The sequence below is a fragment of the Aspergillus pseudoviridinutans genome (genome assembly GCF_018340605.1).
Source record: "Aspergillus pseudoviridinutans IFM 55266 DNA, scaffold_2, whole genome shotgun sequence".
Lineage (NCBI taxonomy): Eukaryota > Fungi > Ascomycota > Eurotiomycetes > Eurotiales > Aspergillaceae > Aspergillus > Aspergillus pseudoviridinutans.
Genome location: NW_025091282.1, coordinates 3,267,862 through 3,295,542, shown reverse-complemented (window position 1 = coordinate 3,295,542; position 27,681 = coordinate 3,267,862). Strand labels below are relative to the sequence as shown.

At 49.3% G+C, this 27,681-nt stretch overlaps 8 protein-coding genes across 8 annotated transcripts; 3 read left to right on the top strand and 5 right to left on the bottom strand.

Moving 5' to 3' along the window:
* Positions 1 to 19: 19 nt before the first annotated feature.
* Positions 20 to 1,236, top strand: Asppvi_003209 (uncharacterized protein; the record flags this gene model as incomplete). The annotated part of the gene is made up of 2 exons (XM_043299178.1): positions 20 to 195; positions 261 to 1,236. The coding sequence occupies 2 exons, from the start codon at positions 20 to 22 to the stop codon at positions 1,234 to 1,236; spliced, it is 1,152 nt and encodes a 383-aa protein (XP_043155113.1).
* A 286-nt stretch (positions 1,237 to 1,522) lies between these two features.
* On the bottom strand, positions 1,523 to 2,754 carry Asppvi_003208 (uridine-cytidine N-ribohydrolase; the record flags this gene model as incomplete). The annotated part of the gene is made up of 3 exons (XM_043299177.1): positions 1,523 to 2,068; positions 2,131 to 2,447; positions 2,541 to 2,754. The coding sequence occupies 3 exons, from the start codon at positions 2,752 to 2,754 to the stop codon at positions 1,523 to 1,525; spliced, it is 1,077 nt and encodes a 358-aa protein (XP_043155112.1).
* Positions 2,755 to 3,374: 620 nt separating this feature from the next.
* Positions 3,375 to 7,154, top strand: Asppvi_003207 (uncharacterized protein; the record flags this gene model as incomplete). Its single annotated transcript, XM_043299176.1, has 3 exons — positions 3,375 to 3,897; positions 3,968 to 4,775; positions 6,461 to 7,154. 3 exons carry the CDS (start codon positions 3,375 to 3,377, stop codon positions 7,152 to 7,154), a joined length of 2,025 nt encoding a protein of 674 aa, XP_043155111.1.
* Positions 7,155 to 8,376: 1,222 nt separating this feature from the next.
* Positions 8,377 to 10,142, bottom strand: Asppvi_003206 (uncharacterized protein; the record flags this gene model as incomplete). Its single annotated transcript, XM_043299175.1, has 3 exons — positions 8,377 to 9,544; positions 9,634 to 9,655; positions 9,719 to 10,142. The coding sequence occupies 3 exons, from the start codon at positions 10,140 to 10,142 to the stop codon at positions 8,377 to 8,379; spliced, it is 1,614 nt and encodes a 537-aa protein (XP_043155110.1).
* Positions 10,143 to 17,624: 7,482 nt separating this feature from the next.
* Positions 17,625 to 19,256, bottom strand: Asppvi_003205 (GTP-binding protein RBG1; the record flags this gene model as incomplete). Its single annotated transcript, XM_043299174.1, has 10 exons — positions 17,625 to 17,644; positions 17,706 to 17,826; positions 17,886 to 18,242; positions 18,298 to 18,635; positions 18,693 to 18,763; positions 18,817 to 18,853; positions 18,907 to 18,981; positions 19,046 to 19,088; positions 19,151 to 19,171; positions 19,236 to 19,256. 10 exons carry the CDS (start codon positions 19,254 to 19,256, stop codon positions 17,625 to 17,627), a joined length of 1,104 nt encoding a protein of 367 aa, XP_043155109.1.
* A 598-nt stretch (positions 19,257 to 19,854) lies between these two features.
* Positions 19,855 to 20,846, top strand: Asppvi_003204 (putative cysteine dioxygenase Cdo1; the record flags this gene model as incomplete). Its single annotated transcript, XM_043299173.1, has 5 exons — positions 19,855 to 20,121; positions 20,267 to 20,338; positions 20,398 to 20,535; positions 20,599 to 20,656; positions 20,731 to 20,846. The coding sequence occupies 5 exons, from the start codon at positions 19,855 to 19,857 to the stop codon at positions 20,844 to 20,846; spliced, it is 651 nt and encodes a 216-aa protein (XP_043155108.1).
* Positions 20,847 to 22,021: 1,175 nt separating this feature from the next.
* Asppvi_003203 (glycogenin) lies at positions 22,022 to 24,485 on the bottom strand (the record flags this gene model as incomplete). Its single annotated transcript, XM_043299172.1, has 5 exons — positions 22,022 to 22,105; positions 22,173 to 22,830; positions 22,882 to 23,570; positions 23,638 to 24,225; positions 24,327 to 24,485. The coding sequence occupies 5 exons, from the start codon at positions 24,483 to 24,485 to the stop codon at positions 22,022 to 22,024; spliced, it is 2,178 nt and encodes a 725-aa protein (XP_043155107.1).
* Positions 24,486 to 25,917: 1,432 nt separating this feature from the next.
* On the bottom strand, positions 25,918 to 27,498 carry Asppvi_003202 (alpha/beta fold hydrolase; the record flags this gene model as incomplete). The annotated part of the gene is made up of 3 exons (XM_043299171.1): positions 25,918 to 26,730; positions 26,808 to 27,280; positions 27,351 to 27,498. 3 exons carry the CDS (start codon positions 27,496 to 27,498, stop codon positions 25,918 to 25,920), a joined length of 1,434 nt encoding a protein of 477 aa, XP_043155106.1.
* Positions 27,499 to 27,681: the final 183 nt, after the last annotated feature.

Sequence of the window (27,681 nt, the reverse complement as noted above, 5' to 3'; positions counted from 1 at the left end):
CCCTGCCGAAGTCGACACCATGGTCAAAATTAAGAGCATTGAATATTTCCGTGTCCTTCCCAGATGGCTGTTCGTCAAGATAGTTGACGAAGAGGGCCAATATGGCTGGGGTGAGAGTACGCTTGAAGGCCACACCGAAGCCGTGGAAGGGACGCTTAATGCATTGTGCAAAAGATTCCAGGGCTACGAAGCAGAGTATGTGCTCAAATTACTGTCCGTCACAGCCCCATCTGCTGACCGGTTGACTTTGCTGGCTGCAGTGATATCGAACACATCTGGCAAATGGCCTGGCGACTCGGATTCTACCGCGGAGGGCCGGTCTTCATGTCCGCCATCTCCGGCATTGACATTGCGCTCTGGGATCTCAAGGGCCGCCGGCTAGGCGTCCCTGTCCATCAGCTCCTTGGAGGCAAAGTCAGGAACAAGCTCTCCGTCTACGCCTGGATCGGCGGAGACCGTCCAGGCGATGTCGAAGCCGCGGGCAGAGCACGGCTAGCGCAGGGGTTCAAAGCGATCAAGATGAACGCTACGGAAGACATCAACTGGCTGGATTCGCCCAGTGTGCTCGACTCATGCGTCGAGCGCCTTAAGGCCGTCAAGGCGCTCGGCCTCGACGCTGCCCTCGACTTCCACGGCCGACTGCACAAGCCCATGGCGAAACAGCTCGCCAAGGCCCTCGAACCTCACCGGCCGCTGTTCCTCGAGGAACCTCTCCTCTCCGAGCACCCGGAGGGCATCAAGCAGCTCGCGGATCAGGTCTCGTGCCCCATCGCGCTAGGCGAGCGGCTCTACAACCGTTGGGATGTGAAGCGGTTCCTCGAGGACGCGAGCGTCGACATTCTTCAGCCGGATATCAGCCATTGCGGTGGGATCTCGGAGCTGCGGCGCATTGCCTCCATGGCGGAGACGTATGATGTTGCCATTGCGCCTCATTGCCCGCTAGGTCCGATTGCTTTGGCGGCGTGTATGCAGGTTGATCTCGCTACGCCCAACTTTGTGATCCAGGAGATGAGTCTGGGGATCCACTACAACACGGAGGCGGGCGAGTATGACATCACAAGCTACGTGAAGGATCCTAGTGTCTTCGAGGTTAAGGATGGTTATGTTGAAGCCCTGACGGCTCCGGGGCTGGGCATTGAGGTCGACGAGGAGGTTGTTCGGCAAGTCGCTCTGAAGTCGGAACCCTGGCTATGCAAGGAGTTCTTCGGCCCCGATGGCGGTATTCGTGAATGGTAATCGGAGTGCATGGACGCACGTAGGTTGAAGATGCGGTTCATTCGCCTTGTTTTGAATAGCGGTACATTGAATTATAGACTAATGCAAATGACAAGTCCATGATGTGAGCCGATGCAAGCMAGAATATTGTAGCCTTCTAGTCATCAGCACGGGAGAACTTCGACAACAAATTCCCTGTACTCAAATGAAAATCCTCTATCACCATTGGTCTAATAATTGCCAGGGGGTCTATATACGCTTTCTTATAGTTCTAAAGACAAGGGTTAGTATTGTGCAACTCGTACCATCATGACTTTCGCGCAGCGTTGCATTCATCGGCGCGCTCGAGGCAATCCAAGATCAAATCCCAAAAGGCCTCCAGGTCAACTCCTCTTGGGATAGCTACTCCGTGTCCGCCCATTGGAGTAGCTAGTGTACGGCCTAGCTGTCCAGTCTCCAACACGTTCATGGAATGGATGCCATCGGTGATCACGTCGACAGCAAACCGCTCACCATTCTTGTCATTGAACTTCAAGGCCTTGTTGGGGTGCTTGTTTGCAAAGGTCGGGTTAAGATTTGAGATAGCGACGGCCACCGCGAGCGGATCGTGAAGCGGAGGGCCGGACGACAAGCCGAAGACGGTGTCGTAGGTCTGAGCAAAGAAGACAAGCAGGGCGTGCATCATTCTCCTGAGGACCGAGGGCGTTTGGGTGGGATCACTGGATCCATGGAGAATGCGGTTTTGCACACTGCGAGAAGCAAGCACTTGATGAGTTAAATCCAACCCGATCATTGTTGTCTTCGGTGCCAGGGTAGGATTGCTGAAAATAGATTTGGAGGCCTCAGGATCACACTGTTGACCGAACACGATGTTAGAAATTACCCGGAAATCACACACGATACTGATATACGCACGTAAATATTGAATTCTGCCCAGGGTGTCACATTTCCAATTCTTTCATGTTCCCCCGGCAGTCGGCTCATGGGAGCATCTGTGAAGCCTCCACCAATAGCACCTCCCATAATGCTAAGACCCTGAATATGAGCCGCTACTTCGGGAAACGTTGCAAAGAGCAAGCCAACGTTGGTCAAGGTGCCGGTTGCGATAACCCAAGCCGTTCCCTTTGGCTGTGCCATGAGAGCATCACGCATTGCGACAACAGGGTTTGTGTCTGTCACAGGAAGCCTTGTTGCTTTCGGTAACAAATCAGTTCCATCGAGTCCGGAGTCGCCTGTATTCATTACGACGTCAGCCCTAGTATCTCATTGCAGCCATCGTATTACTGCTGGCGCAAGTACAGAAGGGTAGGGGTCGTGGACCGTACCATGAATGTCTGCAGCGTGAACTGCAGGCCGGCAGAAAGGCTTCCTGCTGCCGGCATAAACAGGAACATCTGGACGACCGATAGCTTCGAGGACTCTTAGAGCGTTAGTCGTCGTATTCTCGAGAGAGGAGTTGCCGTGGACTGTTGTAATTCCTAAGAGATGCAAGGACGGGTGATGCGCAGCGAGCAGAATAGCGAATGCGTCCTGTGACATTTCGTCTTTAGCCAGAATTGCTCATGCAACCTATAGTAAGCAACCTATAGTAATGTCGCGTTTCAGCGTTCAGCACTTACATCATGTCCTGGGGTCAGCTGGTCAGCAACGATGTGGCCAAGGCAAGTATAGATGAAGATTACGGACCAGGATCACAATCCAGCCATAGAGGAATTGGGCTATCAAGGGAGGGTGCCATTCTTGAAAATTCGCAAGGAGAATGCAGAATGGTCAGGAAACTCTTGCTTCTCTCAAAAATCCGCGTAGTTTTCGTTGACTGTGAAATTCGATTGCCTTGATGCTCACCCTTGATAACGTGCGGGGAACCAGAGATAAAAGGGGCTTTGTTGTCTTATCGGGAGCGCAATCACCCGCAAACTCACAGCCCTGAGCCCTACTTTCCATATTAGGGTGGCATAATGTGGAGCTGCGCGTCATTGTGATTGGAGCTGAGAACCTCTACGTTTACCTGCATGGCTGTTCATCGTCGGATTGTCCACATCACTGTTGGTGGCAGTCTCGATCTGAGGCTGAAAGTACCTTTTTAATTTTACCCTTCTATATCTCTCCATAAGGTTTTGAAAGTAATTTCGCCGTTCTCATGTTAGTACTGGGATGAAATGACCAGCGAATCTGTTCAGCCGGGTCTTACTCCGCTTTCGCATCTCAAGGCCCTGCCTACTACTTCCAGCTCCAAGCCAGTCGCGTTCAAAGACTCGTCCGTTTTGCAGGCACTTCCTCATCTTCGACGTCGGCCTAGATCATCAAAGAATGTCAGTCGCGATGAGCCGGTTAGCGCCACCAGTGACAAGGCAACTGTTGCATTGATAAGACGCGTTCTTTGTCCGCAGGCGGGCAATCAAAGCGGAGGTGCTTCAACCCCACAGCCATTGGAAGAACTGCTACCTCCTTTGACGAGTTCAAATGAAGTTGATCTTCAACTGTATGCTTTGATCGCCATAATCATCAAGGAATTCGTCTTCTCATGGTATTCGAAAATCACATCGGATCAGAACCTTGTCAAGGAAGTCATTCAAGTGATCGCGCACTGTAGTCGTGCTCTTGAGCAGAGGTTGCGTGAAACTGACATTGCACAGTTGATCTTGGATGAGATCCCTGGTCTGATAGAGGCGCATATAATCTGTGAGAAATTTATTATCTCCCAATGGCAGCTGGCCGGTCTTCTATACTCACGCGCGAAATTACTTTCTAGCGTACAGGCTCGCCCGCGATGAAAGCACACTATCCGGACTCTCTCCCTCTGTTCGCAAGACGTACCATGCCTTACATCCACATCCGAGTCTTTCGCCAGTTCCAGATCCCTCTGATATGCAGACCATTGCGAAGCAACGCGAGAACGAGGCAATATACCGGCAATTGCTGGTCCATGGAATGTTGGCTGTCCTCCTCCCGACGGAGGATTTGGAAAATGTACCTCTACGGACCATTATCGGTGACATACTAGCAGATTTAATACTTGGGAACGCAGTCAGCGAAAAGATGTGCCAAGGATGGTTCTTGTGGGAAACTACCACCAAGCTCCTGTCGACACCAGAACGACTTGATGAACGCGAGGAGGACACGGCAGACAATCACCAGCAAGATCGCCTACACAAATTCGGCCTGCTCGATGGCAACGAAGGTTCCAAATTCGACCACTCGTCTTCTCAGATTCACTCTTTTGGACCAGCATGGCTCTGGAATACCCTGCAATATCTGTATCTAACCTATATTGCTCTTCAATTCATCGTGATAGGACTCTTTCGCGCGATAACAAATGCCAAAGCGAATGTTTCGTCAGCTGCTACGACGCCAGGAAATTTCGAGAGCGAGAAATTGGCTCCCATGAGCGGCACATCGACGAAGCGCCCTATTCTCAATTATCGAATCTATAGGATGGTTTCGCAAATGCTGGACATTCCTCGGAGAATGCCATGGCTGGCAGGATTTCTCTCGCTTTTCCAATATTTGTCTTTGGCGGGACCGGGCAAGTTGGGCGAGACCGGTTCTGTCCTTGACAGGTGAGTAAAGCAATCTCATTAGCTTTCACGTACCTCCCACTCTTCCCCATGCGCCGTTCATCATCCAGCAGCTATGAGGGCGAGTTGTTCAGTCACGAGCCGTTCCATTGCGATTTTTGGGCTCTGGAAGAGTGAGTGTGGACTACGGACCGTGGAGAAGCGGTGCCATGCGACCTTCGAACCATGATCTACGTTGGCGTCTCCTTCATCGGCAGAGCGTTTCAAGTCTTGAGGGCCCCGGCGGGAGGAAGGATGCAGTGGAGTAATGGAGTTGCATTGCTCGCATATTGCATCGGTCACTTGATCCGCTACTGGTGGATGCGTCAGCTCCTCTACCGCATGGGCCCTGCGATTGACAACTTCCATGCCTGGCCGTATTGTCATTACAAAAAGTGACCGGCGCGTATGGTTTTTTACGGCAGTCGTATTGTCATTACCGACCGACCGATTTCCTATGAATCAGCCTATGGTCGTAATCGCTTTTCAATGTCCTCCAATCATCATACAAACAAGGAGAATCAAGTTTGCGACCTTGAAAGGAATGCCAGACATGGCGTTTTTACTTTTCTGGGCTTACATGGCGGTCGTCATCTTGGGACCTGGTGATCCCCCTTCTCCCCGATTGGTGGCTGGCTCGGAGAGGCCGAACGTGTGTCAAATTCGAATTCCCCTGTCAATCTCTCATCTATTCTATTCACTACGCACTGTCATGGCTGTGGTAGTTGAGAGATGGCCTGGGCCGGCCCTTTCCGTGCCGCTCAACTTCGAGTCGTTCCATGCAAATCCGATGCCAGATCAAATGGGTCGTCACTACACGGTCGGAGAAGAGAAGAGGAAAACCAAAGCGGAAGAAAGGATACAAGAAAGGAGAATCCTTCTTGTTGATTTGGACCGCAGGTTGCCATGGTGTCGTACGGAACAACCCCAATTTTCGAATTAATCCAATATCCCTGCAGCAATTGGGTGCTCCTCAAGCCTTGCGCTCTCCAACTGAACGCCAAGAGGCACGATACTCAACATGATTTGTGACGATCTTTGACAGTGTTGACTAAACTGCCATGCAACGTTTGGACTTTTTGCATGGGTAGGGCGAGACCAACCCCCTTTTCTTTTTCATCTCAGGGCCAATCAGTGCAATCCTCTCCAGCAGTATCTCAAATCTCATTAATCCCGGCCGAGGTCACTGTGGCATTGGGTTGGTCGGGTTTAAACATGCCTGTAAATTCCGCTCTGGAAACGCCTGCCTTGCCGTTTCTTCTCTCTGAATGATACGCATCAACAAATGGCAATCTGCCCCCCTCCATTCTCCCATCAGATTCTCGTCATCTTCAGCATTGAGGCTGGCCCCAATAACTGGCCCAAGCTCCTCTGCTACTACCATTTGCGGGCCCTAGTCAAGGCGATCTTATTAGCTCTCCACTCATGCAACCTTGCAAATGGTTACTTTCGACTTGATTGACATCCACTTACTCTGTCTTTTCGAGGTGCTCTGTCCGAAGGAAAGACCCGGATGAATACGACCGCCTCTCCACAGTCTGGGGTTTACCGCTGCTTCCTTGAGGCCCTCTGCGCTCTTTTCGCCTACACAATCCGATCCCTGATCCCTCATGTTTCTTTTCTTATTTGCATGTCTGATGAGTGCTAACCCCTGACCGAAAATCTTTTTCGGGCTATTCTCCACCCAGGTTCCTTCACGAGACCATTCAGGACCGTATTCTCACCCCCACCTTGTTGCCCAACTTGCTTCGCGCATCCAGGGCAGCGCTATTCCCATCAAATGCCCGTCCAAGCCAGGCCACAGATGTAAATCGAATATCGGCTCCGGCTCCGCAGCCTCCGCAATTGTCCGTGCGGCCCCCTACGCCTACACAACAAGGCCCTATTGGTGATACAGCCACCCCTGGTAATGCTGACAGGACGACGCCGGCACCTCTTGCCTCAGCGCCAACGCCATCCTTAGCTCAGAACCAGGGGCCCTCTGCGCCAGAGATTGCTGCCATCAAGCGAGAATGCGCGAGACGCATTCTGTCCCTGGTGCCTCGGCCAGTCGCACGGGTCTTCTTTGGTGTTTCAGACAATACCTCTGGCCCGACCACCGTTAACGGCTCCACGGGAGATGACTCGCAGCAGCCACCCTCCCAAGCATCTTCGCCTGTACCCACTCCACCCAACGATACTGAAGTGTCCCTCATCTTGCAAGCAATTGAGCGTGACATTTTGGACCTTTTCGCTGACGAGTATTGCAACAAGCATCTAATCTACTCAATCATTGAAACAGTTCTCGTGAAGCTTGTCCCCGAGTTATCGGACCACAGTATAACGGAGCTCATGGAAGACAGGGGTATTGCCTTTGCCGCAGATCAAGTTCCAGAGGCATAGACCTTTTCAATTTTTTCTTCCCTATACTCGACGGCCTGACTGTGCCAACATATCAATACCGCTATTGTACGGAGTACTGTAAGGCTTTTCAGCAATTATACTGATCATATTAATGATACCATGTTCTATATGACTGGAGTCTTAGCTTCTCTCGGCAGCCAGTCCGTGTAGGGTAGTTCGGAAATGGCAGGACCTACGGAGTAGGATGAGCCAATGAGCCCATGTCCATATTAAAGATGATAAGGTACGGAACAATCTCAGGCGCAATCGACCAATCTCAAATTCGATGATGCACAGGGGCCAGCAGTCAAAGTCTGCAGACTCAGACGCAACCAGCATTGTGGCGTTGCCAGCGGGAGAGCAGACGAGGCGTGGCAAGGTAGGGCAAGGCACCAAGTCCACTGCTCACAATAAATAAGGTAAGGTACCGTACCTGTCATTTGGCAGGGACAACTTAAGGGTATCAGAACCCAATGAAATTGAAAGAAATGAATCAATAAGGATAGGTGGATAAAGTGACGTGGAAACAGTAGACATGCAAGGGAAACAACAACGATCCATGAACTGTAGATAACCCTACAAGGTTCCGTTCCTTGTTGCCCAAGAACCTATTAGCCCTGTCCTGTACCAACTGAAACCCATAAATCTGATAAAGCATGATGATATGAAGTAAGAGGAGGAAGGAACGATGGGAATCAATGCAAGCCCGCGTGAGCGATCCAGTTTAACTGTGGATAATAATGGAAGGAAATGAGAAGTCACAAAAATGTAAGGCGAAAGTGATAACCGAGAATGATTAAATCCAGATTTTACCAGCTCCAGCTCTGTTGGTAGCCGTCCTGTTCACCATATTCATGCTGTCGGTCGACAAATAGAGCACTCCCTGTGCTCTCCGCATATATTGTTGTAGAAGTCGAGGTTGCCCTCTCGTATAAGTGTATCATCCGTTAGCTTTTCTCACAGCTCAACTGCTATCGAGCCCCTTAATGAAACAGGTCGTTCGAATATGACACGGGTAGTGCGGAAACTCAAATACAAAACGGCCGCCCAGGAAGACAAAACAAGGGGATATAATCTGAGGATGGGGAAGATCGGTCACGACGATAGAAGGTAAAAACTCAAGGATAGGAAAATGGGATAGAGACAGCTGAGTTGATTGCGATTGCGCGTGTCGCATGTTGCCAGGGGGTAGCTCCTGTCGGAGTCCATTTCGAAAACCGGCTTAACCCAGGTTGTGAATGCTTCGTTTCTTGGTCAGTTGAGGAACATCTTCAAGTTCATCAATACGAGCCAGACCGCCCGGAAGAGCAGTCTGCTGGGCCCTGGCGAGCTCGAGTCTCTCCATCAATTTCCCAATGGTTACGAACTCCTGTGCGCCGAGTCCCGTTGGCTGGTGCTCGAAATAGGACACCACAAGCTCAAGAGCTCTTCGTGCCTCATCCTGCGTTGGAGATCCCGGGGAGCTGATTGGTGACACGGTTGTCGATTTGGAAAAAGAGGGCGGGTATATGGACTTTGCCTTGATCTCAGGATTGCTGCGATTGCGCTTGATGGTATTGGATGATGTATCGAGACCGGGGCCCTTTTTTGAGGTATGCTCGTCCTCGAGAGGCGACTCAAGGGTCGTGATAGATAATGACTGCTGCAGAGCCGCTTTAGAAAGCGAATGATCTGAGGATTCTTCTGTGGAAATCAAGGCCGGGTCGGCGGTGCCTGTTGGAAGCGTCTGGCTTCGCGGCCTATTCGACTGGCCGTCCGCGAGAGACCCGCGCGACTGACTGACAGGTGTGAATGGACTGTCCGATACCAATGTGGACGTGGGGCTAGCCACACTAGCAGAAAGCGAGCAAGTTGTATCGAGCGAGGTGGTGCTTTTCGCGTGTTTGTGCTGATACTCCTCAGCAAGCTCATCTAGGCTCTTTGCAAGCTCCTTGCGCATGTGCTCTGGGCTCATGATAGGAGACAACGGTGACGGCGACGCAAACCCAGTGGGTGATGTGGGAGAAAGCACAGTAGGGGACTGCACGGCAGAAGCTAGAGCAGAATCAATTGTCAAACGTGTAGGGCTCTCTGAATCGCTTTTTGCAAATGAGCCCTTCCGAGACTTCGCGCCCATCAGGTTGTTCTTCAGCTTGAATTTCTCCAACCAGCTTTGGGTGAGGACCTTTTCTTTGCCGTCCGGACTGCCACAAGTGCTAGCAAAGAACAGAGCCTTTTCTCTGATCATTTCATCGCTCAGCGGATAACCCTGCTTTTGATAGTTCCTCACCCAATTCGACAGAGCTTTTTCAATGTCGGGAACTCGTCCCTTGGCTCGCTTAATTGGTGACCGACTTCCTTCGTCTGGATTAAGATACTTCTCCTTCTGACGAAGCACCTTGGAAACAGTACTTTGGGACGTAAAAGTAAGCGTTAGAATGAACGTTACCCACATGCCGTACAACAACAGAGTTGAAATGAAAAGAGTGGTATACTGTACCTCCTCTCTACTCCAAACAAGGCTGTTTATTGTTTCGTCAGTGCCACTCGGTCATTGTTGCGCAAAAAAGAAGCAGCAAGCTTACCTCCAATGTCAGTTTGTTTAGCCGTCTTGTGTTCTTCATGATAGAGACACATTCGCCGACGGTCCTCATCCGTCAGAGTCCTCCGAGGCGTGGAGCCACTGGTGGACGATTTGCGAGGCGGTTGAACCGGCGTGACTGGCGCTGCGGATGCCGGGATGGGAATCGGCGCCAGACTTGGCTCCGGGAATTGCGGTTGAGTGGTGAGCATGCTGGGCCATGTATTTGAGGGCATCGTCAAGGGTAATGATGCATATGGAGGAGGTATCGAAACACCGTACGGGGTGTCCAGCGGCATTACCCCATACCCAAACCCTGAGTAATCCATTGGGGGCGAGTTCTGAGAGGGCGGCTGGAAAGCCCCCATATCCATCCAGGGTGACTGTGCGAATTCATTCTCTTGTGTATGGGAGCTCTCCGTATCCATGGTCAGGAAGAGCTAGTGAGGGTGCGAGAATCTGGAGGAGAAGCGGAGGATACAAGGCTATGGGGAGGAGATTCGGCAGTACAGTCAGAGGAGACACCAACCAGGAACAGGCCGGACTCGCCGCTAAAGTAGTCTGAAGAGAACAGTATAAGAGGGGAAGTCGGTCAATCGTCCACAGAGAAAAAGCAAAGACGGGACAATCCACAGGATAAAAGATAATGCATGCTCAATCCGAAGCCATTCAGAGAGGACGATATGTGAATTACGAAAGTTGAAGAACAGTGGTATGTAGCAGCGGCATAAGGTAGTTAGATAGGTAGTAGGTCCTTTTCTGGATAGTAGGTAGTGAATGCTAGCAGCAAGAAGCAAATCCCGTGAGGGTCGATTCTTTCAAGTACCTGTATCCCCGCAAGCCATCCGAAGCTATTCAGGTAAAAAAAAAAAAAAAGAAAAAAAAACGAATATATTAAAAAAAGAAGTTGATGACAATATGTATAGATGGGCATATGTCTACAAGGGAAAAGGACATGCAGGCTTTTCTTCTAGTACTCCTTTGTCCAGAGTTGAATAAGGCAAGCTAGATCAATGGAGGGGTGGTGCGCAGCTGCCGCAACATGCGGGAGAGGGAAGCATGGACGCGGAATTAAAAATTGGAGTTGAAAATACCAGAAAAAAAAAAATCAATTCAAATAAAAGGAAAATAAGATAATAAAATAATGGAAAAGGGGGAAAAAAAAAATAAATAAATAAATAAATAATTATGAAAAAAAAGAAGTGGCTCGACTGGCACAGGGTCGACCAGGAAAACAGAGATGGTAATAATACCAAATAAGCAGCCCAGCTACTTACCTAGGTATGTGAGGTACCTTACTCTCTGCTTACGAACAGAACAATGCTTGCTGCCCATGGCCAGGTACCTAGTTAGGAAGGTCAACCTACTGTAATAGTGTACTGAGCATTGCCCCGTACCAGCGAAGACCATGCCACTGTTGGCACTGCTGTGCCTGTCCAATTCTATGACCTGCCTTTACCTATCAGGTTTGACAGGCCTAGATGGATAGAGCTGACCTACCTCCTAGGCCTAGGTAAGGTGAGGGAGAGTCGGATCGACTACTTACTGAGCGCTCCTAGGTAGAGTGAGCTACCTAGTACCAATCAAAAGGGATATCATCTGGTCCTGCTTGATTTGGTGCACGACCGACAAGACCTAGTCCAGGAGCAGGCTTGAATGATTCGACGGACTGTTGACGCATCGCCGAGGACGGAGAAAACAGAGATAGCGAACAGAAAGAAAGATGCGACGACTTGGTCGGTGATTGGACCATCGGCAGGAGGCTAAGAAGGAAATAAATTGTCAAAATGATCTCGCTGAATGGCAAATGGTGGGGGAATCAGCTTTTGATTGGTAAGTGCTGAGATTGCGGGACAGGGATCTTGCCTGGGCCTGATTACAGCTAGGGTAGGTAGGTCAAGATAACCTAGTACGGTCTCGTATGACGCTGTTTCATGAAATAAAGATACTGTATCTACCTAGTATCGATGACGGTGAGGACTTGTCCGGGTTTTCCCTCATTTCTAAACGAAGTTAGGCATAGTCGAGATCGTGGGAACATGTGTGATACCTAAAAGGTTCATATGAGACTATGAGTCTGATGGAAACCTACAGTTTCATGTCCTCCTTGTCTGCAGGGAACTCAGCATGGGTGTCGTTACACCGAAGCAGAAGATCATGGATTGACAACAGCTGACCAGCCGAAGTATTTGCCTGGTCGGCTTGAGGCTATGGAGTACTACCACTACTACTAAGTCGTTTGGTTAAGTGTACCAGGCATCACCAGAAAGGGGGTTTGGTACCCGATCCAGAGTGGAGCGAAAGTTACCTTAAGCCAGTAGAGAACCATGTCACCATTGGGTTTCTGGGAGAACACCGGACAAGAACGACAGGAAAATAGTGAAAGTAAGAGAGAGGCGTTGCCTTCTGTTATTGTGTTCTTATATCCTCATCATCTCATTCGACAACCTCACCAGCTTCATCGAGGCCATATGATGGCGTTACTCCACGGTGTTATCTAGCGGATGATCACCTGTTCGAGTTGAGAAGGATCGTCGTCGAACGAGAGTCAAGACACTGGTTCTGGACTAGGTACCAAGTAGGTTCAAATGACTCGATAGCAATTGCCTCGAGATGCAAGCCACGACCAAGGTGACAGACGGGGAACGGATCGATAAACCGCTGAACCTAATATCCGCATGACATACCTAAAACAAGTAGAGGTGAGTCTGATAGAGCGAGGACTCTAGACAAATCATCATAAAGCTCTGGCTCAACCGTTTTCCTTCGCAATCTCGTAAATTATGAACTCGCCGGTCCATTCAGCAAGGAAGGCCTTTGCGTTTGTCAAGGTGTGAGTCTGCCCCATTCTTCATCTTGCGACAGTCACTCGAGCAACTTCTGAGAATAAGATGCCTTATATGAAGATGGTCGATGATGGACAAGGGAAGATGGCACCCGATTAACATATAGTATGTGTCAAATAAAGTCCTTGAAGGGCAGATCGTGATCTGCCTGCATTGACGGCCAGGGATGACAAATCTTCATTTTGAGATTCTCATCAAATAAAGGAAGCGCGATCCACGATTTGACACCTCGAGTGATGATTAGTCAAACCATATTTTGCCAAAAGTCTGTCATCCGTGTCGGACGGGAAGACGCCTCATCAGAGAAGGAGGGAAACGAAAAAGAAAGTTGAAGTGCGCAATTTACAGCCACAGATAAAGTCATGGAATAGCGAAAAAGAGGAAAACCTGCAGTTCAAGATGCATGGTACTTTGTCACGAGGCGACACTCGAAGAGATACTGCGGTCGAATCAAAGGCTGTATATCGATTTCAATTTATTTCTCTATGCAAGACAAAACCAGGTTATAAATTGCGCTTCGTCCTATCACAACGTGCATATCCGGCATGGATGAGAGACATCAAAAGCGTTGATTCCTGATTAGGTTTAGAGACATTAGCAGTCCTGCTGATGAGTTGCGGATTTTTACTACTGTTCTCGGCCAAAACTACCAGTGTGACTCAGGAGACTTTAAGAGTCGTCAACTGGCAGTAAGGGAGCAGGAGCTAAGACCCCAAGGCCCATGGTCCATGGTCCACAAGGCCCGCAGCGGACCAGCGGTCCACTCCGGCCCGGCGCCCTAAGCAATGCAAATCGTGACCAAACTCTGTCCAAAGAAGTTAATGAATAGGTAATCGCCAAACTTAAATAGGGTAAAAGGGAAGGAGGCAATGATTCCGCTTACACATTAGTAGGTTCGTTTGCAAACACATCTTTTCTATGAAGAGAACTGAAAAGAACACAATCTTCTATGGTTGCTAAGCTACTGAAATCACCTGCATGATTAGACTACCTAGATGCGGTAAATTGCAAGGAAAGTTCTACCGCCTCTACACAGCCCTATCGAGGCTTCAATGATCAACCTAGCTAATAAATACAACTAGCTCTTTGGCTTACTACTGCAGGCAGAGGAATGAAAAAGCCAAAATGATAATTTCTATTGCCAAACAACTACATACGGAGTACAGTACTTGATAAAGGCCATGATGTTAGGCAAAATCTACGCTCCGGTCTCGCCAATGGGCCCCACTTATCGGAATGACCACGAGGGATCGCGGTAGCTGACCCAGAGGGAATCTTGATAGTTGCCATAGAAGCGTCCATTCACTTTCTCTTCGCGTGTAAAATGACACGTCTTAGTGTCCCTCTTACAGGACAACGGAGAGTTGCAAGTTTGACCTCCTATCCTCCCATGGTCATGTCGTTCTTCAGACCATTTGGTATTTCAAGCCAAGGTAAAGACTGAAACTAGACAAATTAAATACAGCAGTGATTCTCGACCCAGATCGATTCATGATTTAATTCGGCCAACGAACGACGCCTTGTCGCTGCCATATTGGCCAAAAAATTGGGATCTAACAAATAAGAAATCGCTAACTGTCCCTTGTAGCTAGCCAAGAGGAAACTCGAAATCGAAGCTATCGATGAATTGCAGGTCAAGGTGGAGCAGATGAGCGCCAGCTAATTGTGTGCACTGTGCGCCTTCATAATCCGGACTAGATAGATTGATAACCTCTACGCCGCACCTGAGTTGCTCTAGTGCTCCAAAAATATGGAGCAGTAGGATGCATTGGATCATGCAATCTCTCTGCCTAGTCAGGAGGAAGATACTGTCTCTATTGGCGACCCCGATAGAGATCATAATCGGTCCCCGGCCGGTTTTGCGCAGGTCGAATGGAAAGAGAGAGCAAGTAGTAAGGTAGTTTGTCTAGATTCTCTCCAACTGTAAGATTTACTGGGTTAATCTCGGAGTTTCTTTTCAGACTTTAGTCCAACTATCTTCATAGTTAGGTAGCTACACCATACATCATTAGACTTTAGACTGAGGACAGGCTCTCAGACAACAAATCTGAGACATGGTGTCATCATGTTAGGCTTACCTACCCTCAGGTGTTCAATTACTGAGCAGGCCAAATCATCAACATCTGCCAGGTACGCATACCACTGCATCCAACTGCATCTGTCAGTATTCAATGTCAGCACAAATTATGTGTGGTCATTCATTTAATGTAGGTACCATCCAATCTACTGCTTACCTAGCATGTACACATGAAGATGAAATTATAATACTTCCAGGTTGGATCCAGATTAGGTAGGTCTTGACAAATGGTACAGTTACATACATACAATCCTTCAATTACCATACTGACTACTTTGTAAGGTACTCCCCGCCGTATTTATAAGTAATCTGCATAAATGCACCGCACGATGATAATAGTCAAAAGACAGACTGCCAACGGGTAAAGTCCGAGTCCGGTTCATCTTCGCGAGCGCGAGCTTAATACAATGATGACATCAGCAAGAAATTCGCTTGAACTTAAAAGAGGTCAGAGCCTAGGTACATAGTACTAGTCTACCCCGTTCCGGTTAGTATTAGAGGGTGTACGATGGTGGAGATACCCCAATTCCGATGGTAATTGTCTCCCTTGCGAAATGAGCTCATAACATTCAGTCTTACCTGTCAGACTTTCAGAATTGCGGATCGCTGGATGTCTGGAAGTCTCAGTAATACCTACGTCCTCGCTTCCAGGCTTCCTTTGAGGTCAAGGAAATTTCAACCTCAACGTAACACAGCCGTCGTGTGGCTGCATTGAAGGATTCCGCTATGCCGACCCCAAAAAAGAGACAGTACTCCGTATTATGGACAAGATTGTATGACAAGACCCAAGGAATGGATTGTAAAAACCACCAGATATGCGGCCAGGTACTGTTGTGAACAGAGAAGAGCAAGTGCAGACCTCCACACTGATGAAAAGCTGCAGCTGTTGGTGCGATTGCAGTCACCTGATGGGAAGGGTTTGCTGCGTTGCATTGACTCGCGCCTTCGGTCTTGATCTTCACCATCGTTACCGAGATGGAGTAAGGTATGGAGTAGTACTCCATAGATACGCCATACGAAGACCCCTCCGGGGCGACGACGAGACATTGACTTGGCCGAATCGAGCTGTGTAACGGAAGCTTTGCTTCCATCGCAGAATGTGTCAACAACAATAGCTATTACTTGATCAATGTCTTATATTCTGCTCTGAGTGAATCCATCGATTTGGTTCCATGTCTCAACCACCGCGCATTTTACAGTCAATCCTTATGGCGAAGTCCCGATGCACAATTGGCGATTCGATTAGCTCTTTTCTGCCTGTCCCACAGTAAAGATTCCACGCATAACCCTCAGGAAGCTATTCCCTGTCACAAAGTTCATCCGCAGCTGCAGCTAAAAGGCTAGAAAGCATGGGTAAGGCTTCGGTTCCGCGCAGACCGCTTCTTATTCCTACTGTTATCTCAGTAATACTGCACATACAAACCTTGGAAGAAGCCGTCTCTGGTGGTACGATCCTGGACATATGATCGAAGCCCATTAAGCGCTCCTGTGGGTAGCTTCATCGCAATGAGGCGACATTCCCCCACATCCGGACGCTTTATCATCTAGACCACTCATCAGATCCACCAATGAAAATATTGCTCTGGTCTAATTTCCTGTCGTTCCGAGACTAGGATCACCCAGTAAGCCTTCAGGAGTCAGGACACAGGAAATCGGTGCCTGACATACATGGCGTCATTTGAAGGCCTAATTGCCTCCTGACTGCCTGACTGCCTGACTGCCTGACTGCCTGAGGGTCGAGGTTGAGGTTGAGGTTTGAGGCCTAAGGCGCAAGTAGGGCACGAATGTAGGGCATAGACTTCTCACATTGAGCAAGGTCCTGTCTTGCTGCTGCACATATGCAACCTTGCCTGCAACCTTGTCCGTGGCCTGATTCATCGCGGCACTTTTCGCAGAAAACGAAGAGGCACTTCGTAACTTATCAGTGACAACAAAATCTGACGGACTGTGTCTCCGTCAGAGGTTACGCTTCACTTCGTCATGCTTGATAAGTGGTCGAGTCAATATTGCCCTTTTCCGTGGGCACGTACATCCCCTTGCTAACGCAAGCACCGCTTATACTCATGATACTCCAACCGAGCACGAGCCTGCCCGGCTGACACTTGATAGTGTCAGCGTCGCGACCAGACCTCCTCGCCGGGCGAGCGATCACGAACGCCATATAAATGGGTGCTTTGGTTAGCACAGCTCACGCAAGTTATTTCGTACCACAAAAGATTGTGCAGCGCTCTGATAGGGCAAGCTTCGTCAAATCCAGACTGGTGCCCGGATCTTCGACTGTGGTGTGATAGTAATATATGAAAAGTCCATGGAAGCTTCGACTCTCGCAGTCCTTCGCACTAATATTGCAGTACTCGGCATGAGCCACAAGCGAGACCTATCTGATCTTTCATGGGTGAGCCGTTGACGCCTCGGCGCGGAGATTAAGTTCAGATGAGGACGCAAGGAACAATGCGCAGGTGACTCGCCGTCGAGTCATTCATCTTACTTTCAGGCTGGGACTGGACAGATCTTACAGTGAATGCATGCATGCTAACTATGAAGGGAAGGAGAAAAAAATTCGGCAGGCTACTATATAGTAGGTATGGAATACATGCTGCTGAATCAAAAATAAGATCCCGACTTTGAAACTTTTTGATTTCAGACGCCCATCATAACCTCTTGTCGACCTCACTTTGAACGCTAGAGGGTAGCAGTGCGACCATTCTAGCTCATGAATCAGTAGATCATCTCCAACGAGTAAATTGTCCGAAATTAAGTCGCAGCCGGCAGCATGCTGCCCGTGCGCGGATCGTCTAGCCCGGCCCCGTCACACGCCCGTGGCGTCTCGCGGAGCTATGTCACACGAAGGGCGGCCCTTTTGTACTTTCGCAAATGATCTTAGCACAGCATCACTGACACAGACCTTCGAAAGCTCTCGTGTGCGATTCGCCACAGCCGTTCCTACTATGGGACGGACTCTCGAATTTCATGTTCATCGAGATTACTTAGCGCTTGATAATCGTGACTATGTCGACTCATCAGCTCTGATGGCACAAAGCATAACGTAGAGCGAAGGGGTAGCATACCAATATCCTCATCCGCTAATTCATGCGAGAGACCGACTCGCTGCGGCTGGTGTTTGACGGAACGGCCATAGACAATGGCAACCTTGAACTGTTCCCTGATCGACCGGTGAATGGCGTTACACTATACACAGGAATCAGTAATGGCCCCCAGTGTCTCGTAAAGGTCAGGTGGAATCATACGAAGTCCTCGACTGTGCACGCGTTTGATCTCAAGACAACAGGAGCTGTGTAATCAGGAGCTCTTCCCTTGGGCTTCGTGTAAACCCGTCTGAGATTGAGTTTCTCCCACATTTGTTCCAGAAGCTCATCGATATTCCAGCCATGCTCGGAACTGATTGGAACGGCGTTGGGAATTCGGTAAAGAAGATCCAGCTCCTCGATTGAAATGGAGTCGATCTTGTTCAGGGCGTAGATGACTGGGATATAACTTCGGCTCTTGGCCTCGAGGACGTCAATTAAATCATCAATGGTGGCATCACATCTGATGGAAATATCCGCAGAAGAAATCTTATATTCGCTCATGACAGCTTTGATTTCCTGTTCGGTAATGGTCAATTTTGAACCTGAAGAGCCACATATCAGGAGCACATACATCATGGTCAATATGTGTTAGAGGAACAGTGCTAGTGATGGCAAGACCACCCTTGTCCTTCTTCTTGAAAACAATGTTGGGTGGCTGTTTGTTGATTCTGATACCGAACCCTTCCAATTCGTTCTCGATGATCTTTTTGTCAAGCAGCGGCTTGTTGACATCAAGGACGATGAAAATGAGATGGCAAGTCTTGGCCACTGCGATGACCTGTCGACCACGACCTTTACCATCCTTGGCACCCTGAATAATACCGGGGAGATCGAGAATCTGAATCTTCGCACCGTTGTAGAGCACCTGGCCGGGAACGGTCGTCAAGGTTGTGAACTCGTATGCCGCGGCTGCGAACCCGAAAGGTCAGTTTCTGTTCACCCAAACGCGATCAATTCGAAACATACCCTCGGAATGTTGGCCAGTCAATTTGCTCATTAATGTACTCTTGCCGACGGAGGGGAAGCCGATGAAACCACTACTCCAAGTAAGCCTATTGTCGTCCACAAAGATCGCTCGGTCGATACATACACACTGGCAACACCGGTACGAGCGACATCGAAACCGACTAGACCTCTTCGTTAGCTTCTCATAAAAGACAATCGCGACCACTCCACTTACCACCACCTCCACCACCACCGCCGGATGGAGTCAAAAGCTCTCGTTTTAGCTTTGCAAGCTTCGCTTTGAGTTGACCTTCACAACCTGTCAGCTATCCACTTCAAGACACATGAAAAAGCCATCTATGTCCTGCGCATACCCAAATGAAATGCGGTCGCCTTGTTCTTTTGAGTCCGAGCCATCTGAACATTCGGTCAGTTTCGAAGCACTCGCGACCATCCAACTCGGTGATTGCTGTACGGACCTCGTCCTCAATTTGCTTGATCTGTAGTCATAAAGAAATTAGCATGACCAACTTCATCAAGATAAGACATACGTGATAGCTATACCTTCTCCACGGTCGTCGACATTTTGACGGTTTGGTACGAGTACTACCCTCGTACTAGGCGCAATCTATATAAACGAAGAAGACGGATAAAAAAAAATAAAAGAAAATGAAGAATCTAGTAAGTTTTCTCCTATGTCTCGCTTGCGAAAAAGCAGTCTATGCTCCGAGACAAATCGTATGCACGTCAATCGTGAAGGTGTTACTGTGGAGAGATCAATCTTTGAAATTGTGGCCGCCACTTCATTTGCTGCTCAATCAAGGCGGTCTCACATGGCGGGGTTGCGGCCTCAGGCCAAATTCAGGCATTACAGTGGCGACTTCTCTTCCGCACATGAGATGAAAAAGGCCATAAGTGGTTGAAAATGTTCTTATGTTCCATTACTATGAGATGATACCTCTCTGTCTCTCTATGAGTTGGCATTTCGTTTGCAGTTTTCAAAATATCTATAATTACCTATTGTTAGTGATCTTAACATTATCCTAACCCGTTAATGCTGAATTTCTCTCAGCTCCGAACTCGCTACGACTATTATTGATCCGACTTTTATACTTGTCGCTGGCGACGAATCACAACCCAGCTTCATACGTCTTACATCCATATTGCAGGGATCCTCACAACAATGCCATATCTCGACTCCACAACATCATTACCACCTTCGCAACGCAAATACCCCGATAATGCATTCGAGAATCTCGTCCTAGACCTCAGTGAAGCGTTGGGTCCAAGCTCGGGCCTGGATTCGGACGATGTCAATCCCCTCGACATTCAGCGCCTGATGGAGCAATATGTCTCCAACCCGGAGGAATGGCGCCCTTTTGCTCTGGGCGATAACAGCAGGGGGTATACAAGGAATCTTATTGATGAGCGAAACGGTAAAAGCAATTTGGTAGGTCAGACGTCGGTCCCTTCGGTGCTATAAACTTCAGTGGCGCTGTGATGATATGCCGTACCTGCATGTGGCCGAGACCAAGCCCATATGTACCTCGCCAATATTGAGTCAAGGGTCGCATGCTAATAATGTACTCCGACAGTTGATATTGGTCTGGAGCCCCGGCAAAGGGAGCGCAATACATGATCATGCCAACGCACATTGTGTCATGAAGGTATCGCTACTCCCATATACCTTCGTCGGCGCAAAACTGCTGAACTGACGACGCTCTAGATCCTCAAAGGCTCTCTCCAAGAGACTCTATATACATGGCCTGATCAAGATAAACTCCAAAATGGGCAATCCTCCTCGCTGCAAATCATCAAGGAAGCCACCTACACCGAAAACCAGGTAACCTACATGTCTGACAAGGTCTGTGATACCGGGTCTATTTCGCTAACTCATATTAAAACTCGAAACTGACAATTTGTCAAGCTGGGCCTCCATAAGATATCAAATCCAGATCCTCATAACCCCGCCGTCTCTTTACACCGTACGTATCTCGCATTGACCTCATGTCTGTGTTTTCTTCGCTGTGCGGTACGGCTAACAATACTAACTCGACAGTTTATACCCCGCCAAATGCAGCAACGTATGGGTTCTGCGTGTTCGACGAGAAGACTGGGAAAGCAAGACGCGTAAAGCAATCCCATTTCTACTCTATCAGAGGAGAACGGTGCTAGTTTAGGTGTACGCTTCAGATGTATCGCTCAGTGTCTGCCGTTTTACTGACGTTGAGCTAGTTGCTCAGCACGCACGAGATGGGGTCAACAAAGACGCAGCGCTTGACACTACCTATGCCCCTGCCGCGTGCCCTGCGAACAATACATGTTACTCTTCTGGAAGTGACTTGTTTGCCAACTGGCTCAAGTATCTTGTTGCTAAGGACTCGAGGTTTTCAACCGGCAACATGACTCAGGAGGGGTACTTCGAAGGCCTCCGCTCTTCAAACGTGGATTATTGAGGGATGCTCGGGACGAATGACGCCGATCTCTCCAACTTCCAAGGCAAATGGCGGCAAAACGATCACTTGGCATGGGATGGCAGACGAAGCTATCCCACCGCTTGGAACGATTGCCTACTAAGAGGAAGTGCTGGACAACGATCCAAAAGCTCACGATTTCTATCGGTTCTTCGAAGCGCCTGGGGTTGGTCATTGCTACGGCGGACTTGGGCCTATTCCGAACGGAGCGATGTCTCAACTGCTTGAATGGGTTGAGAACGGCCATGTCCCTGCTGTTACTGCATGCTACTAAAGGTAGCAACAACACAGCGAGAGACCTTTGCCCATATCCTCTTCGGCAGAAGTACATTGGGGGAGATCCCAGAAATGCAACTTCCTTCACCTGTGCCAAATAGTTTTCTCCTTTCGAAGACTTGACCGGGGTTCTGACCGATGGTCCATAGTAAAACCTTTGCATTTGTCTTTCTGCATGAGAAGTGACTCAAGTGTGCTACCAAGGATATCCGTATTAGCCTTACGTCTAGTTTTACTGGGTAATGAATTATAATGTGATTTACATTAACGCAGAGATGACTTCTCGCTTTTCCCTTCTCGTATTCCTGCTTAGAATTAAGTGTGGATCCACAAGAGTTCTTAATAGACAATCTCAGACGCAATTGCATCAACAACTGGTTGAAATCTGCCAAAAGACATTCGCTCCTCATGCATGGCTCAATTAAATCCCGGGAAAGTAATGCAGATGCTTGAGACATACTGTACAGTCATACAATGATATGCGAAATGCGGGAGGTGGATGACCCTGATACAAAAGGACACCAGCGGCAGGTTCAAAGAGACCGGCGCACTAATATCATACCACAAAAAAGCAGAGGAAAGAGGAATACGGGACAAATATCAGACACGCCTAACTAATAAATCGGCGTTCTCCAAAACTTCGGACTGGCGCCGGCAAAGCTCTTCGAGGCGTGCCAACGGATTCTGTAAACTTCCAGTATAAGTATGTCGCTCGAAGGAGGTGCAAAAATGCATCAACCGTGAGACCCACCCAGTCGTCCTGTTTTGGTACGCCTTCCGCGATCGGCAACTGTTCATCGGTAGATTCGTCTCCCGAGGCTTGACCAAAGGATCGCCTGATGGGCGCTGGCGTCACGGGAAGGCTGGGGCGTTCTAGCTCCGTGGGGAAATCTGTGACTCGCATGCCCATGGGTCCATGATCGGTTGTTTGCCAGCTGGAGGGCTCGGTTCCTGGGCTGGGACCACCGGAGATCACTTGCACTTTGGCTTTTCTACCATGTTGAATGGATTGGATATACTTGTGTATCTCTGGCACTTCGTCCCATGCATTTGAACGGGAATAAGTCTCCCATGTAGCGGTAGATGGCTCTTCAGCTGTCCATGAGGCCATTGACGCTATGGAGGATTTGTATTCTTCTCTGGTGGATGCCGATGCTGACTCCGTAGAGACTGTATTCGGCTGGTCCTCCAGAAAAACGCGAGTGGGCTTGGGTGCACGACTTTCCCAAGGGAATATTGGCTTAACTTTTTCTGGCTCCGGTTTTGTCTCGGGGACCTGGTACCACATGTTCTTGGGAGCCTCGGGATAAGATGCCGGAGGTTGAAAGAGTCGTTGATCTTCCGACATGGTATAAGTTCTCTCAGACAACGCAAAACCTTCCGGCTTGCTGTTCAAAGGAGGCGGTTCCCTACAAAGACTGATGAGAATGGACCTTTCGGCGAATAAAGTTAGCACTTACCGAGCTGCATCCCATTCGGCCTTGGGCGCTTCAAAGGTTTCGACCTCAACTAGCGGGGCGGACGGTACTGTAGGTTGCTCTTGGTCCTCAACGACAAGCTCTGGCTCCAGATGTGCGTGATGGACCTCATTCGCAGCCGAAGGTTCAGATGAAAGAGATGGAGCGCTGGTAGCCTGGTGAGTAGGCTGTTCGCTCTGTATTGTGAACGCTGGTTGGCTGGAATGCGGCAGCACATAGGCGGATACGTGTTCTTCCCCTCGAACATACTGTGGGACAGCACTTCTGACTGGTGCCTCTTCACTCTGAATCGGATGATGTTCCTCTTGTACTGCTTGCGCGTGATCCACGTGCGACCCCTCCAGCCCATGAGGAGTACTGCTCTGGTCATGGAAGACTTCCTCGTGAGGAGCTTGTTCGACCTGGGCGTGGCTATGACTACGTACTGTATGTGGTTGCAGTGGTGACGGTTCAGATTTGAATGAAGTTTCATAATGCGTTCCTAACGCTTGCTCAGAAGAGCTAGCCACGTGTTGATCATGCTGTATTTCTAAGACTTGCCCATAGGAACTAGCCTCCCCAGGGGGATGTGAAATCTGCAAGCGAGACGGTTGCGGTACAGTCTCTTGCGGGTAGGTAGTTATGTCACTCTCGACCGTGGCAAACCTACTCGGCAGGGAGTGGACGGGCACCTGAAACGTAGTGAGCAATAAAGACAGCTGAGGGGAGTGCACAACACTAGAGAAGGTCAAAACCCACCGTTACAACAGGGCGATAATGCCTATCGTAAATGGCCCACCACCTCCCTAGCAACTGATTATATGGTGACTCCACAGGCAACACTTGTCTAGGCAAGTTCCAGGGCTTCTGAGCTCCAATGAAGTGAATCAGGCTAATGGTGCTCTGGAAATGCTTATAGGCAGGGATGTACTGGTAGTTGGCGCTGGGAGTGCAGTTATACGTGAAGCTCAGCCTATGCCAATTGCGAAAATGCATGTTCAGCAGCCCTTGGTCGGCGCCGTCAAAGCTAATGCCCCTCTCAGCGAGCGCCTTCAGCGCATAGTAATCCTGCAAGTTAGGCCGAAGGACCATGACACCGCTATTGAAAATATCTGGCCAGCCAACATCAGGCGCGGCCGCGAAATCCTCCTCCAATGTTAAGAGTTCATCCGGAGCCCTTACAGCCACGACATCACAGTCAATGTATACTATCTTTTTGAATTGCGTTTGTCGCCAGAGTGCGATCTTGGTGAATGTAGAGATCAGATCCGGACGGTCCATCAGCCATAGATTCGCCGGAGTATGATTCGTTGCTGTTTGTACGGGTATGATCTCGTCGTATACCGTCTAAGAGGGCCTGGTCAGCGGCATGGCTATGATGAGATACCCTTGACTGTTCGACCACAGACGCATGTCTGAAGTAATCAAGTAAAGTAGTAGGGCCATACCTGGAGCTCCTTGACAGTGGCATACTGCAAGGTGTCAGGTGTGTAGAGAGCAACGAGCTTGGCCTTTGTGCCATTGTCCCGCAATGAATGGGCGAGAACCGTAGCACCTAGAGGGACAAGCTTAGTAAAGATCAATTCGACGAGCTTCAGCAGATCCATTGTCTACCAGGTAAATAATGATCGCTCAATAGGAGCTAAAGTTCGGTTAACAGTGCTCTCGACGTCGTAGAGTGCCCGTGGAAAGCGATCCAATACATACCGTGCAATAAACCGAGCTTCCTTCAGGTACCATCTCGACGGTACCTGAATCCCGCTCGAGCTCCGTAGAGATTGAGAAGGGAGATCGGGAAGGGAGAAACAGGATGAGCCGTCAAGCAAAGATTACGAGAGGAGAAAATAGACAGAAATGCCAGAATAAATGAGGAGAAGCGAAAGACGAAACGGTGGACAGGTAATAGTGCTCAAGACGGGATCTCCGCGTCCCCTCTCGGTCAAGGCCCAAGGGTAACGTCAAAGCAAACCAACCAGCCCCGCCCGCCAGCATAAGCAGCGACACGAGTAAGTGGATCAGAGTGACAGCTTCCACAAGAGCTGCATCGCGTCCAAAGAGGCTACGGACACGCCATTTGAACGGTCATTCAGCACGAAAATAGAGAAGGTTGGGCAGTTGAGAGCGCCAGTGGCAGCGGGAGAAAAGGCAACCTGGAGTGCTATCTGATCTCATAAGGTAGCTGCTCCAGGATTGCCGGGCGGGTAAGTGGATAAAACAAGGTCACAGATACTAAGGAGCCCAAACCAAGAACCATTCAATTAATTAACAATTTCTCCGGAACAATGACGATTTGGATGATCCGGAGTCCAATGATCCTAGTACCATCCTGGGTAACTATCTAGTTACTTCGTGCTCCCAACGAAGGAGCTTCTCCAAGACAGCTGGAGCTCTGCCCGGATTGGGCTAACCTGGACCGTTCCTGGCTTGCTTAAGTGGGGTCAACAACAGGTAACTTCTTCTTATCAAAGTAGCTTCAGACTTTCTAGTATCATCAATCCCTGCCTTTAGGCCGTGGCCCCCGTGCCACCATCAGCGCTTTGATCCCCAAAGAGATTCATACTAATCGTCGAGGTTGGTAAAGGGGTTGTTATTCTCAGCCGGCTGGTGAAACAAATCAACCCGACCCAAAAGTCAATCGATATGACCCCTTGCTTTCATCTTTTGAGAGGGGAAAGTTCCCTTGTTTACGTTTAATCCCGTATTCAGGCAAGGCCACCACCGACAGTACTACAGACGAGGGGGAAATTTCAACCTCAGTTACTCCCGCACACAGTGCGCATCGGCATAAAGACAGAATGCGATCGATGATGGTAATGATCGATAGATGAAATATTGATAGGTAGTCTTACATTTGATTGTCTCCCTTTTTAGGTGACACTTCGCAGATGTGTCAATTCTTGACATTGTCCATACAACTCAACCAGCAAGTCTGCGATAGGACAATGCAAAAGACGATAGAATACCAACGGACGGACAGAAGACGATAGAGAAAGGAAGGTCAACTCCCACGAGTTACCATACCCGTCTCAGCGCACATTCTTACTTGCGAACAGTCACCACAGCTTCAGGGTAACAAGCCTGAACAACAGCACCAATGTCCTCTCGTTCTCCCTTCACAGCCCATTCCACGGTCTTCTCAATAGCCAAACGGCTCTCGCGCTCCAATGGCGTGAAGTGACGAGAGCGTGGAAGCATGACGACCTCGCTATTGTAAACAAGGTAGTCTGAGATGCCATCAAGGCAAATCTGAGGGTCGAGAGCAACATCTGCCTTACCCCAGAGGATTGTGGAGCTTGCTTTCAACGCTCCTGTAGGTCCGTCATCGAACAAACCAACTCCACTACCAAAGCGCCGTAGCTCATTCCCTCCCGCAATGCTATGCAAGTCGGCGATGGTTTGGATCGATTTGCACCAACGACCCATTGCCGCCCCATCTCGGTAGTAGCCAACCATGTGCTGAAAGTTAGAGAGCGCACGTTCCTCCTTCACCGAAACTGGATACTCGTCGCCTTCGGCAGTCCGTGTCTTGCATTCCTCGGTCGACGGGCCCATAGTGCTCGCCATACATTCTGCGGCATCCCGAGCGGTGAAGTCGACATCACCGTGGGAGGTCTGGTGAACCGCCTTTAGGAAGGAAAAGTTGCCCCCGCTGCCGAAGTATTTAACAAAGCCCATTGGCAATTGCATCACAAAGATATAGCCCGAGCGCTTCAATTGCCGGAACACAGGCCACAGGGACCTGATGGCTTTGATGAGAGTCGAGCGCGACCGAATTGGTGAGCGGATTGAAGTCTTGAGCATTTTCGACGAGGAGGATAGAAGACGCCGAATGTTCGCTGCAGCCAGACCGGGCTAGAAATGAGAAGTCGGTTAGCAAAGCTCAAATACCCATGCACTAACCAACATCCGTTGTGGGTTGCTATACGTACCACCGGCCCATTGGTGACGATAAACCGGTCAGCCAACTGAGGAGCTTCAGCTGCAAGCCGCGTGGAGATAACACAACCCCAGTCATGCCCTACGATAATCGTCCGTCGCTGGTTGTTTCCAGTCTCCGTATCTATCCCGTACTTGGCTCTAATGGCAATGATAAACTCCGTCAAGCTCTCCAAGACGTTTGTCGCCGAATATTTGTCCAGAGTATCGCTTCCTCCGTAGCCGGGTAAGTCGACGACGACCAGTGTGGCCGCTGATTGAAGAGAACTGGAGCTCGCGATGTATCGCCACACGGCCCAACTATCAGGAAAGCCATGGATGAAGATCGCTAGTGGTTTCTGGGAGGCCGTCGAGTTCTCAGGGGTATCATTGCTAAGGTAGTGGAATCTGAATCCGTTTCGCAGTGTGAGGATGTGATGAGAAAGACCAAAGCATTCCTTCGAAAGATTCCAGAAGCGGTCGCGGGCTATTTCCATTGCAACAGAAATTGGGTCAGTCTACCGCGATCAAAATGCCTGCAATGTAAGCCTACTCACCTAACTGTAACTCCAACTTCTCCTTCTCAGTGGGACGTTTGAAGAAAAGTCCTTTTTTCACAGCTTGAAGTCCGTAGAGAATCAGAGTAAAAAATCCATAAGCAAAAACCACAGCAGATTTGAAACTATTAGCAAGACGGCCAGCCATGTTGCTAGCAGTCTGGTAGATGACCTGCTCTCTGCTCAAAGAATGACGTTAACAGCAAGAAGGAGTTGAGATTTCAGAAGGAACATAACAAGTCAGTGACTTTGCTCATAGGGAAAATTCTAATGGTAAGCTTCAGTGCAATAACACAATGAAATAGAAGATGGGAAAAAAGAAACGGAATGC